A 14,700-nucleotide genomic window follows, 5' to 3' on the forward strand; every position below is an offset into this window, starting at 1 on the left:
AATTAGGCGGCCGCCCAGGCGCTTTTTGAAACAATGCCCCACATGCATGCAAGCAATGCACAAGCAGGTGGTCCATTGCCTCCTCAACCTCAGCATAAATGAAGCATGTGGTTGGCATCAGATTCTTATGGCTTTAAATATGAGTTCCACAGCTTTCTGGGTGATCAATCATAAGGACGTTATCCAAGAGGGCCATCCAACTAAAAGCAGAAAGACATACTGGGGACTCCATGCAACCTAGGGAGTCCTCAACACCCTCTCATTTAAGTTCACAAAAATTCCAAGTTCCATCCTGATTTGTTCTACCTCCACAATGGCTTATCCAATTCCACCATCAGTATAAAATCTTGTGTCAAATAAATGAATGTCTTCTGCAAAATGTTTAGTGAATGGCTTATCCAATTCCAACAATCTTACATTTCCTGTTTTTTACCAGTATTTTTTGGGTAGGAAACATCTTGGGTTAACCTTTCTAGCCCTGTCTACTTTTCCACTATATTCCAGACTACCTCTCTCTCTCTCTCCACCCTTAGAATTCTGCCCCGACAAAGTCGATCCCTTTCGAAGACTGAAGACCCTCTCGTCAGAAAGGCCCTTGCAGTGAAAGGTTGCCTTCGTCGGCTGCAGCATGTTGTTTCATTTTGATCTCCAGAATTCCTGCAGTTTTCGATGTGGAAGATCTCGGTTGTCTCCTCTGAGTTTGTCTAACGGCGCTATCAAGGAGATCACTTTGCGTATTCATCATCCACTGTATATCAATAGAGGCACCCGTCAATACTTTAAGCGACATCTCGGCAACAGGTCAACCTCAAACTTTGGACCCCAAGGGACAAGAAGAAGGCTGAAACAAGCTCCCCTTGCGTTTACATGGACCTGTGGGGATTAGAAGTATATTGAGACTACTTTCCCCACATCATTTCATATATCGTTCTTTTTGAGATAGATCCTTAGTTTAATTCTATCTAATTCTATCTCTTCTCTATCTTCTCAACCCTCTCTCTCCCTCCATCTGGTCAATCTTTTCTAATTTGTAAAGTACTGCATCTGTTGTATTTCTGAGCACCCAACTTATGGGCTGCCATCTTTTCTGTTTCAGTTTATGAATTTACAGTTTTCCCTCTTTCAATACAAGTTAACCTTTAAATCAAAAAAAAAATGTTTAGTGAAAATCACAAAAATTATCCCTAATTTATTACAGGCTACAAATTCCAGAAGTCAATTAACAAATTTCTTGCAGGAATTAAAAGTTAATCACAGCACAGAAAGGCATATTAGATCTATATTTCCCATAATACACCTAGCTGGATCTTAAAGGGGCCTGAGTGTTACTTCGCAACATACAACATACAATAACACCTTAAGTCAATGCATGATTGGTATATATAAAATTCCCCACAGTATTCCAAGCACCATGAACTAAATGTTGATAAAAATGGCGCAGGTACATTAATATGTGCTTTGAAATGCACAATTGTATCATTTAAAAAACAATCCATTAAGGTCAAACCATTTCATAATAGTGATGCAAATGTGCAATGCATGATTTTACCTGACCCTACAATACATATAGATGTTGAGAAAGATAATTCTGCAAAAAATTCCCAAGATTTATTAAATACGAAAGAATACAAAAATGAAAGATTCCCCAAATAATTAGTAAAACTTAAGAAGGATAATGGATAATAATAAAGGATTATTAAGCCTCTAGTATCCTAAAAGCTCCACCATAAAAACCTAACAATTAAAGCATTGTTTAGCTGAAAATGAAAATGAATCTACAATTTTTTTTAAATGTAGATTGTCAATTTGTCATCTCATGGATATTTATACACTGCATGAATATCAATCCATAGTTCAAGGTTGTTGTGTGTCATTTGACTTGACAGTGCACCCTCAACTGAAACTCATTGAAATTCACGAAAAATTTGAAACCCACAAAGTTCACCAAAACTCTTCCTCTGAAAACCCTCGTCCATGAAATTGGCTTCCCCTCTTTATCTGCAAACCTACTCTATGAAAATGGCTCCTTGACTTGATGTATACCTTCTCTTTCGTTCTTCATCCCCATTATTCATCAATGGCCATTATCAATATTCAATAAGTCGAAAGTGGCCGCCCAGGTGGTGGTTGGGGGGGGGGGGGGGCTGCGCCACCTTGGCACCTAGACCCAAAGGCGGTCGGTGTTTTTTTTTTTAAAAAAAAAAAAATTTGGATCTCCACACTTCTCCCCCATTTTATTGCGTTTAGAATTGTCCATTTTATTATTTAATAAGTAAGTTTTACATGTAATGTTAAGATGCCGGAAGCCCGAAGCACAGATTAAACCTAAACATTTACAATTTTAGATTGTAAATGAAATAATTATAATTTAAAAGCAATATTAAAAGATAAATTCAATTCGAGATGTCATTTAAATCTCACAAATCACAAGTCACTCAACTCGAGATGTCTTTTCCCTCCTTTTCAACCGCTTAGGCAGGTGCTTAGTTTTGGCTGCCTAATAGCGTACGCTTTATAAACGTATGGGCATTTTATCCAAAAGTCCGCCTAGGCAGTCGGGCGGACGACTTTTCAAACATTGGCCATTAATCTTTTTCTGTCGCTTAACTTCCTTTCGATCTTAGATTTACCAATGTCTCTGATTTGTGCAAGTTCTTCTCATCCATTAAATTCCTCCATGACAAGACCTCAACAAACTCTCCAAACCCATGAACATCCTTTTTTCAACAGTAACAAGAAGCTTCCATAGAATAATTTGAGCCTTAGAGCTTAGCTCCGAAGCCCTTTGTTGACCTTCCTCTGATATTTGATCTTAAGAAGACTAAAGCCCTATCAACTGCCACACCCCACCCCAGGGGCAGCCCCCAAAGAGAGAAAAAAAACAAGGAGATTAAAGCCTTTCATGAGCTTCTTCTGCTCTTGAATCAGTCCATGAAAGAAATTCCCCTGATAGGGTTTCTCGACAATTATACAGAGCAAGCTGCGAATGATCATGTATATGTTGTGCCAGTTGATTTCGTAGAAGAGCATACCAAAAACCCCACCAAACACCTTCGCCCCCTCCCTCGCCACCTCTCTCAAAACCCGCCATAACTCATTCTACCCCCTTGTCCACCCTCTCGATCCAAAACCTAAACAAATTCTTTTTTGATATTTACAACAAAGTTATCGCCTGATGGTCCCAAACCATGGTTTCAGATAGCATCCAACCATGCCCTAAAGGTTAAATGGCAAGCTATCTCCCACCTAGAATTAGGATAAAGTAACTTGAATTTAAGGAGTATTTACCTCCAACTTAGATTGGAATGGGAACATTGATTTCCTTATCAAGTCACGATAGGGATCTAAAAAGTTTTCTTAACAGAATCTCTAAAATTTAGAGATCTCTACTGTTTGGGATGGGTTACAAAACTTGATAAATAATATTTGCAAATGACAGAAAGTTTAGGTGATATATCAAAAAGAAATAAAATTTTGGCAAGCCCACGTTGCCCTATAATGCTCTATTTAATATTCCTTTCTTAGTAGATCTTTACTATAAACCATCTCTCTCAATATAAGGGTCTGTCCTCTTTTAATCGAGCAAACCATTTCTATGTGATTCTTACTATGAAACATTGAAATATCAGAGTTTCCTACTACATAAGTAATTACCTACTCTCTCTCTCTCTCTCTCTCTCTCTCTCTCTCTCTCTCAGCAACCACTATTCATATGTTTAGTTACCAAAAACAAAGGTTGTACATAGTAGATAAATACCCATATAAGTAAGCTTATTAGAGTAACTAAGAGAGTAACCAAGTTTGAATGTCAAAATCAAATGTCAAAGTGCTTGTGAGGAAACATAGGGATGCAAACACTTACAGTGAAAAGTACTGATCCTACAATGGTGGCAAGAGCAACAACATATTCTGGAAAGGTAGTCCTCATAGTCCAAGTGGTCTCAGCAGCAGCAGTCGTGGAATATGCCGCACACTGTCAAAATGCACAAAAGTAGTAACCAAAACACGGCATTAAATATGCCGCACACTGTCAAAACGCACAAATGTAGTAACCAAAACACAGCATTAAGAAAAAGTCGCTAAAGGCAAAGTTTTTTCCTTTCATTTTTTTTATGTTCCATTTAATTAAATATTTCATGGCAATAAGGTTTTTTTTATATGTAACATGCTTGCATATATAATAAAAAAATACATCATAGAGAAAGAGAGAGAAAAGGGGGGGAGAAAGAGAGAATTGGATAAATAGATCACCATATTACTGTCTCATATTTACAGCCTTACATCAACTAAAGAGCTTGAAAGAAGATTTCTCTACTTTTACTATTTTTCCTCCTCTTCCCCGGAATCTCTCTCTCTTCTTTTATCGCTTTCTCCCTTGGTCTATCCCTCTCTCTTCTCTCTTTCTTTCCTCAACTTCTTTCTCTCTTCCTAAATTCTTCTCACTTTTTTCTGTTATCACAAACTTGTTTCTCACTCCCCCTGTTTCTCCCCAATTTCTTACACACCTGGCTTCTTCTAACTCCTATTTTAGTGTTGATTTGTGGGTAGCTTTCACCATCTTTTGCTCTACTAGGCAGCTTTCAGCTTTATGTGAGGTACAAGATCCATGGCGGTGCTGCCACTTTTTGCTGGTACAGCATCAACAGTTGGGTTGCCTCTTCCATGAAGCCTATCTTCTCTCATTGTCATCCCCTATTCTCTCTATCTCAAGCCCCCAACCCCAACCAAAATCTTTTCTTTTACATATTCTTCCCCATCCAAGTCCCCTTACCCACCCACCCCCCAAAAAATAAAAATAAAAAATAAAACCAAAAAATCTCAAATTCCTCTCTCCCCTCAATTTACTGTTCTTTCTCCTAAGATATTCAAATTTCAAAAGTGGTGAGCTCCCACCACCTCTGTTTACTTCTAATCATCTCTTTTTTTATCTTTCATTTTTTTTTCTTGGGTCAACATTTTTTTAAATTGTAGAGCACCTAGATTCTGGGCCGTCTTGCCTCCCTCACAACTCATGAGAAATGTGCAACTATTTCTAGACATAATACATATTGTAAACATTTTGAAGTAAAAAAACAGGAGCTTAAGAGAAAATAATTTTGAAAATATACTTCTAGAACCTTGGGAATCAAAACCAATTATTGTACATGCAAATAACTATTTTCTCCAATTTATCTGTCCAGCAACAACTAGCAATGATTTTGGGCATTTAAACATTGATTATTGGAGTTTTGGGTATGAGACTTGGGGATAGTGGTTAAAAAGAGTTAGGAATGGTGCCATTCACAATATACTAATTAATTTGAAACATAAGTATAAGAAGCCCAAAGTAAAACCCCTTAAAGAAACAAACAAACCCAGATGCCTTTTACGGTACAGCCAAATCAAATTTCTTGCTGGTGATATTCAGGTGCATAAACCTTAGAGAGAGAGAGAGAGTTGTGCTTTTCTCTCTAAGCCAATCTTCATATTTATGACTAGGATATTTGCCAGCACCTTAAATATGAGGCCTGCCTCACATTGTTTATCGCAACTATGCTCAACTAGGTCACCTACTTTGATGTTTAATGGCTATGTGATCAACAACATTTGACAAAACAACCAGGAGGATATTATATTATTAAGGACCATATTACCTGATGAGATGCTCCTAGACATGGTTGAGATCTTGAAAGACCAGTCCAAGTACTCGGGAAGCTAGTTGTAGATGAGGAGAGATGCATAACAGTGAAGTCTTCCCTCCCAACAAGACCTGACATCATCAAACAAGAATTAATCAATGCAATGTACATAGAACTCTTGCCAATGAAATAGATTTAGTCAAGCCAAATATAAAATTCCACTAATTAACTCCTATTAACCCAACAAAAACAGATTTCACTCCTTTGTTTATTGGTTGGGGAAACTTACGATGTGACCCTACCCACGTAGAAAAAATCCGTGACCAGTATTTCCCAGCCACATAGAAAAAATCTGTGACTAGTATTTCCCAGCCGTCAGATCTAAAGGGACGGCTGAAAGCCGGCTTCCAAGTTTATCCCAATTTTGTGACATTTTGACAGGTGTTATCCTAGCCGTCCCTTTAGATCTGACGGCTAGGAAATACTAGTCACATTTTTTTCTATGTGGGTGAGGTCACATAGAGAGTTTCCCCCATTGGTTTTGGATTCCATTCCTAATATATCATGCCCAATCACTAAGTAATTCTAGAAATTGTTTATGGTAATTCCATAAATGATGCATGACATGCAGTATTGTAAATTAGTCAAGGGAAACATATAATACATATTAATCAATGATCTTAAGGAGCAAGAAAGCACGAGCGCAATAAATTTGCATGAGAGACCATTAAAATTGAGAAATTCATAGTTCCAGCATAATATCCATTATAATCAAGCAGGTATGTGAAGTAGGAAAACCAAGGGTTCAAATTCTGATAATCATACTTGACTCCAAATAAAAGTGTCACATTAAGAAGATTGAATAGTTTCTAAAATACCACACTATGGTTTTTTAGTATAAAATTTGCTGTTTAGATTATGTATGGTTTATGCAACAACACAAATGCTTAGATTAGACCACCAGCAGAAAGATCATCAAGAAGTATGAGCCCAACGTACATTGCATATGCAGAATAAGATTATTAAGGAGGTTTGAGATAGGTTAGGCCTCCATGACCTCAATCCCATCACTACAAGTGATGGACTAGTCATTGCCCCTAGTTATATCAGGCTCATTCCCAATTGGGATTCTCACACTAATATTTACTACTCGTAATTCGTTCAAGAAATGACAGATTGCAACATCAGATACAAATCCTTGAATATGAATGGAGAAACAATCATGAATCAATAAAAACTCGCACAAACGTTAAATCAATCTTATCTTTGATAAAGTCAATATTAAGCTCCAAAAAGTTGTCGAAAATGAGGAGATGGGACAAGAAAACTAACCATAGAGATTCCAAGCACAAGCCCGCATACAATGGCAGTCACAACAACCCACATCAAAGCACTCATGACCTGTTTCCAACCACGCTCCTGTCAAATTTAATAGAAGGAATGTGAACAAACCCAGTAACAATTTATTCAGGGAAGAAACCATTTACATTAAAAAAAAAAAATCTCCCCATGAATAGCATGCTGAACCCTAAATGTACTTTTGATAGAAAATAATTCTTTGTGCATTTGATCAATTAAGCTACTCTATTACAAGTACAGGCAAGGTCTTCCTGAAGGTAATCTTACCACTCTATACCATATAAATGAGCCATTCAAATCTTCAATAAATAAATGGATAAATGAGAAGGAAAAAGACAAAGCGACGATCAATAGGAAAATCACGGCAAACCCTAATGCAACCAATATTAGGAAAGGAGAGGAAAAACGAAAAGGGGAGATATGAACCACTAGTTACTTGTCCTGATCACCCTCGTAATAGAACATGGCGAAGGGGATGACGAAGAATTCGAGGATCACATCGACAACGTAGATGGTGAGCCACAAGTCCTTCATTGGGATGGTGAGGTTGCAGGCCCTGTTGTAAATGGAGTTCTTGCACGCTTGCCTGTTGGCCACATCCGTTGGAAGCATCAGGATGGAGATGCCAGCCACCGAGAGCCCCCAAACCACTATGAATTTGGGGAAGTAGGCCTGGTTCACATCGTCCGGGTGCTGGTAATTGATCAACAAATACACATTGAATATGAACACTAGAACGCATACCACAGCAGCCACAATCACCAGTGCTAGGTTAAAGTCCCTCATCCCCAAAAAACCATTTTCCCCTCTTTTCTATATCTTTTTAATGGTGATTCTGAAATGGATTCGGAAATGGAGGAAAGGTCATGGTTTGTTAGAATGAGATTGGGAATAATGGTGGCAATGGTAGTAAGTATGAGAGGTGAATTACTACAAGAAGAGTTGCCCACGGGCAGAGGAAATAGTGAAGGAGAAGGTGCAGGAGTTGTACAGTAAGCATGGGCATACGGCCGAATCTTGGCTCAGAAACCTCTTCCACGATTGCAAGGTCAAGGTAAGCGCGCATGAGCACACTATACTCTTAGGACTCCGAGTCTTCTGCCACTTTAGAAAAAGTGTGCGACAGAAGCCTAAAGAACAACTATGATATGTCAGTTTTTTAATGACCCGTCCTCTCCCTAACCTAACCTTTGGGTCTCCACTCTTGCTCTCTGCATTTATTTTTTCTCTCTCTCTCTTTCCTCTGACTCTATGGAAATACCGATGAACATGTTCAAAAGATGCAGGGATCTCATAATTAAAGGTGGGCGTTTGCTATTTATGGGAGGAAGCCATTTAGAGAAATGGCAGGTGAAGAGAGAGAGAGATTGTTGAACTTTTGCTTTAGATCCAAGCTTGCTGAGCTTTTGTTTTAGATCCAGGCTTTACGCAGTGGCTGTAGACAGTTATTTTAGTTACCATCTTATACGCAAAATCCCATGTTGTGAATATATTGTTAAAATCTTGAGTAGTGCTTTCAATATCTTATACATTTTTTATTTCCTTTGTATTTAAAAGAATGATCTTGGATGAATCTTTTAGGGAATTTTTTTTTAACAAAAAATTGATTATATCTGAATTTATGAAAAAAATTATGTTTTTTCTTTGTGAAGCGGTTTAGAGAAATGTAAAGTATTATACCCAAACTGCTCACAAAAATCCCATAATTCATTCTTCTTTGTCATATTTTGTTTTTCTAATTCTTATGAGTTTTAGGTCTGTACATAAAGCAAGACCCCCAATATAGATTTCAGCTGATAATTCTCCTTAGTATATTGAGAATAAAGAATAATTATGTTATGTTTATTTTTAAGTCTTGTTTTGACCTTCTCAAGGTATATTGAGAGTAAAGAATAATTGTATTATGTTTATTATTAAGTCTTGTTTTGACCTTCTCAGAAAAAAGATTTGAAATACTGAATATGAACTTCTCCTTCTAGTGATTCGTCTTACTGTCCTCTCTAGAAAACAATATTGAATAAAAAAATATATTTATACCACTTAATGTGAGAGAGTGTGGGGCAACATAAGTTTAATAGCAGATCCTCCGATCTAGCGGCTAAAAAAGTCGTACTGCCAATAAAATGAAGTGTGATGGTGTAAATCGTTGTATTAACTGCATCGTCTTCATCCACCATTATTTCCTGAACTTGTCTTGGACTAAATTTAGTCTTAACCATCCATTGCTTAGTAGCGTTAAGGAACTGATTTTTAACAGATTCGTCCATATGAAAATCCCACCAACCTCTAAGCCATCCTATAAATCCACATATAGTGGCTATGGCTATTTCATGATCTTTATTGCCGTCAGCTTTACAAATGGTAGCACACATTGTTATATGCTTCATTAAGTTAATAATTTGGTTTTTTGACATACCGTCTATCTTCCAATTAACAATAGACCTGCCGAAATAAGATATAGAACTAGCAATAATGTATTATTCTATCTGAAGATCTATTGGAGTAGGTGGGGGACAGTTCAATCTAATTTGGGAAATTAGTCTAGTTTTCCTTCCGTAGTCTATCATGTTGAAATCTATGCTTTCAGATTTTAAAGCTTCTTCTATTTCTACAATTTCCTTGTAGGCTACATTTTCCTACTTTTATACTAGGTGGAGGTTTAAATAGTACAGCTTCTCTGTGGCCTTCCTTTCTCTTTTTCTATTGTGTGGTTTTTAGGGTATTCAATATATTTTCAATCCTGGTATTTTGTTTACCTATAGTTTGAAGGAAAAGATTTGTATAGTTATTTTGTTTTATGATATATGGTATACCATCTAGTTTGGCTATATGATTGTCTGTCTTTTTAGGTCCTAGTTTGAAAGGTGAGGCATTAGTTTCTAATTTTGCACCTTCTAATTGTAAACTAGTTTCAGGAGGGGTGAATAGATTCAACAGTTTCAACTTTGACTATATAAAAGGTTTGGAATGACTTTTTGGCCATATTTATCCCGTCTTTAGAGAAATCTGGGATTTTAATTCCCCTGGATTTTAAGATATATCTGAGCCATTTGTAAAACTTCACATTAGTTTTGTGTTGTAACATAAAATTATTGAACTTTTTATGAAGTACATTTCTGAATCCTTTTTAAAAAATTTAAAAGAACCACTCTCTAATTTGTTTATTTTCTTCTGAAATAAAATCTTTTTTAATCCATTCCCTATCAATAACAAACTTGTCTTAGCATTGAATTGTAAGTAAATCAAAGTCAAAGTCTGACATAGTAGATTCTTTTAATCCAGTTTAGGAAGAACTAGGGACGTTGACTTTATACATGGGATGCTGAACTTGATTTGAAGTTTTTCTAAGACCTTCTAAACCTATCTTCTCATTGTGTACCTTCTCATAGTCTGTTTGAGAAATAGATGAGGTAGAAGATCTGGATGGAGTATTAGAAGATGGATTAGAAAGGCTCAGCCTAGCCTTTCTAGATGATGGAAACTGAATTTTGATTTCACCTGTATGATATTCAATAATTTGTTCAGGCTCTCTATTCTCAATGACTTGATTTTGGTTCTCAAACTGGAGAGACCATGTTTCAGGTAGTTTTACATGTGTCCATGATTCAATATTTGGTATGACCAAATTAGATTTTTCTATGTTTGTTTGAAAAAAATATTGTTTGACCCTTGGTGTCCATTTGTCGAGTGTTCAGACACAAGGTGTTCATAACCTTGTAACAAATTCTATAAATAAATGCTAAATTCTGATATCCTGAGTCTATATTAAAATATTGTGTCTTAAGGTTTAAGGGTTAAACTTTCAATAAGTTTGGATCAGATAAGGCTACCAAAAAATTTGGTAGCCTAATAAAGAGTCAGTGAATCTTCTATGCATGTTATCTCTTAAACAGAGTAGGACATAATTATTTAATCATGTTCTAGTTATAGAGGTTTAACCATTATTTGAACTAGGCTCATATGCAAATAATTAAAATTCTTTTGTTTATGGTCTTCAATCATTCTAGATGACAGGAGTTGGAAAGTGTCTTATGTTTCCATAACTGAAATTGTTTTGTTAATAGCTTTCATTGAAAAACTGCTTTTGAAATCAAAAGTCCCTTTCCTATAAATGTATATTACAGGAACTTTTGGGATATTCCAATTTTGAATCTATTTTTCAATATTATCAATAATAACTTCTTCTTTATTATTAACAAGAAGCATGCTGTTAGAAGTCGTTCTAGTAGATAGGGTTCTAATAAAATTTGTCATTTTAATATTATAGTTGTAATCTAAGTTAACTGGAAACAGCCCCTACACTCTTCTATTTTATAGATAATTATCTCATAAATATATCTCATACTATAAGAACTGTGTCAAAATATTCCCATAATCTAACCTGGATTTGGCCAAAAACAACAGTGCTCATACTATTCTTTGTTATAGATATTTGCTATATACCTTAAGGAGCAGTGCTTTCAAATATATAAAATATATTTTACATATTTGGCCACCCTCATACCAATTGCTAATATATATAATGGTATTACCAATATATAATTTTGCCAATCTATAATATATATATTATATTTCAATATAATATATAAGCAAAATCCCAAATGGAATTTTGGCCAAATCCCATATGGAATTTTGGCCAAATCCCATTCTTGAAAGCACTGTTAGATATTATACTGAAGTATAATATATATATTATATATTTGGCAATTTTAATGTGACTATCCATATATGTTGGCAAATTCTTCTATGTAACAGTTAAAATCTCATAGTAAATGAAAGCATATCAGCAAAATATAACAATTATCAACCAATTCTTATCATATAAGCAAATTGGTTGATAACTATGAGTTTAGCGAGTTGTGCTGTTAAAATCTATAAGAGATAATTGATTGACTATGATGTTGCTTTAATGAGTTTAAATTGATTGCTAAACTCACAATAAACCTCATATAAATTGATTGACTATTCAATTTACGGGATAGTCATAGTCAACCATATAAATTGTTATCAAATTATTATCATATTGGAATCAACTTATATGAGGTAACAAACTAATATAAGCAATTTGATAATCTGTTAAAATGGGGTTATCAATCATAGTCAACTTATACGAGGTAATTTGATAATCTGTTAATATACTATTAGATTAGCAAATTGGGATTATCAAATTTATATGAGTTAACAGTTAAAATGATTGACTATGTGGTTTAAATTTGAGATGACAATTTAACAGTAGCAAATTGGAATTAGTGTAGTTGTCATCTATACTATGTCATAAGAGATAGTATCTTTATATCAACCTAAGAGGTAGTAGTCACATTATGAGGTAGTATACTATCTACCTCATATATTTTAACAAATTGAATATCTCTGATATTTTGGGATGATTATATATTAAGAGATAGTCTCTTGGTTAGATTATAAAGTTATTTTAAACCAAGAGATAGTCATTTTAGTTACTTTATGATCAACCTCAAATTTTAAATAGTTGAGGTAGATAATATACTATAAAACCCAGTTATGATGATATATCAAAATTGAGGTTGGGATATTAACTGTTGACTATCACGCTATTATATTAATAATACTGAGGTTGTATACTGAGATATTATCATGTTACATAATGTATTATGATATTATTACGTTCTTATATCTCAATTTGACTTTGGGATATAATCATATGATTGTTATAATAAAGTTATGATCATATGATAAATTTTATTGGAAATATTATAAAGTATATCAAGCACTTTATAATACATTATACTAATGTTATATACATTATTGTAACGTTATAATAATCATCATATGATTATTATGATGTATGATATCATTACGTTATTATGGCCTATGATATCATAGGTTATTATCATAGATGATACGAGATATTATATAACATTTTTATATAGGTTATTATATATAGGTGATATAATATCATATTGTATACTAATATAGGTGATATCATATTATAAAGGTGATATAATACCGTATGATAACGTTATATATAGGTGATATAATTCAAAAGTATAATAATCATAGGTGTATATTTCATATTATATAACGTATAATAATAGTATGATTATACTATTATTATAATTACGATATTATTACGTAATTATATGATTATTATTATATACATAATATATTATACGTGTTAATAATATAGATATAATATATTATACATGATCACGTAATAATAGTATGATAATAACAATATGATCACGTAATAATACAATTATAAAGCGTTATAATAATCACGTATATTACGTGATTATTATAGATAACGTTATAATACAATTATTACGTGTCATAACCTATTATAATTGTTTTATAATTTTGAAATATTGTATAATATTATTGTTATAATTGTAAAAACGTATGATACGGGATAGTAGCATCTAGGATATTCCTTACCATACGTTTGTATTATCATCTATGATATAATATTATGATACAAATGTATTATATCACCTATATAACATTTTTATTATATCCTAGATGTTATCACCTATGATACCTTTATAATAACGTTATGATACTACGTATAGTATAACGTATGATACTTTATAATAATGTATATTATTATATCCTAGATATAATAACAGCATGATACAAACGTACAATAATAACCTATGAAGTAAGATATCATACGTGATATCTAGTTTATCATATTGTTATCACCTATAATTGATAAAGAAGGGCTCGAGCACCTACCTTGTCGTATTGGGTTCGGGGGCGTGTCCAGGTGATTCACCCTCTTAATTCATTTCAAAAGCCATCTTGCTACCCTTGCAGCGCGGTTTGAATTTGGCTCCCTCGCTTTCAGGCGCAGCATTATCCACACACTAAAAATGACCTTCAGGGTATACTTTTTGGGGTATCCTCCTTTTGGTAATATAGTAATTTGATGGCATAAACTAAGAGCTAGAAATGTGCATAAGATAGTGGAGATAGGAGTGTGTGGTCGAGAGTGAAGTGAGTGTGTGAGTGAGAGTGTATGGTGTGAGTGTGTGAGTGAGAGTATGTGAGTACGAGTGCGTATAAGTGTGTGAGTGTGAGTGTGAGCATGAGAAAATGAAGATAGCAGTGTGTGATAAAGAGTGAAGTGAGTATGTGAGTGTAAGTAAGAACTAGTATGTTAGTGAGAGTGAGTATAAGTGTGTGAGTGTGAGTGAGACTCATGTGTAGGAGAGGAAGAGTGTAATAAAGTATGAGTGATGCTCACTTGTCAGAGAGGAGGTGTAGATATATTAGTGAGATAGAAAGATTTGAGAAGAAGAAGTACGTATAATAAAGGGAGAGAGAAGATTCGAGAGAGAAAAGTGGCATGGGGGAGAGAGAGATAAATACGTGAGGGAGAAGAGAGAGAAATATAACGTGGAAGGGAGATAAAAATTTAAGTGTGCAATAAAAGGAGAGGAAGATTTGAGAGAGAAAAGAGGAGAGGAGAGAAAAATGGCATGAGGGAGAAGAGAAAATATGTTAGGGATAAGAGAGAGGATTTGAGAGAGAAAAAATCAGAGAAATATGGCATGAGAGAGAAAGGAGATAAATGTGGTGTGAAGAAGAAGAGAAAAGAAGGTGGTGTGTAGGAAAGAGATATAAGATATAAAATAAGAGAGAGAAAAGAGAGGGTTGCATGAGGAGAGAGAATGATCGCATGAGAAATAGAGATAATGATTACGTGAGAAAGAGAGATAATGATTGCGTGAAGAGAGAGAGA

General features: G+C 34.6%; 1 protein-coding gene across 18 annotated transcripts in view; it reads right to left on the reverse strand.

The window, feature by feature from the left end:
• LOC18440486 (LIMR family protein Os06g0128200-like) overlaps positions 1-5,899 on the reverse strand; it is a 13,280-nt gene extending 7,381 nt beyond the window's left edge. For 10 of the 18 annotated variants that reach the window (XM_088874879.1, XM_088874875.1, XM_088874878.1 and 7 more), the window contains exons 1-2: positions 5,634-5,899; positions 3,863-3,973 (exon numbers count right to left, since the gene is read on the reverse strand). In XM_088874879.1, coding sequence (XP_088731005.1) covers positions 3,863-3,973; positions 5,634-5,789 — 267 coding nt within the window. In that variant the 5' untranslated portion in view covers positions 5,790-5,899. Of the gene's footprint in view, positions 1-3,862; positions 3,974-4,251; positions 5,020-5,633 lie in introns of those variants that run through there. The other 8 variants (XR_016061540.1, XR_016061546.1, XR_016061539.1 and 5 more) reach the window with 3 other exon arrangements.
• Between the last annotated feature and the right edge of the window lie 8,801 nt (positions 5,900-14,700).

Source organism: Amborella trichopoda, chromosome 8 (genome assembly GCF_054954075.1).
Source record: "Amborella trichopoda isolate Santa Cruz 75 chromosome 8, AtrichopodaSantaCruz75HAP2 v2.0, whole genome shotgun sequence".
NCBI classification, from domain to species: domain Eukaryota; kingdom Viridiplantae; phylum Streptophyta; class Magnoliopsida; order Amborellales; family Amborellaceae; genus Amborella; species Amborella trichopoda.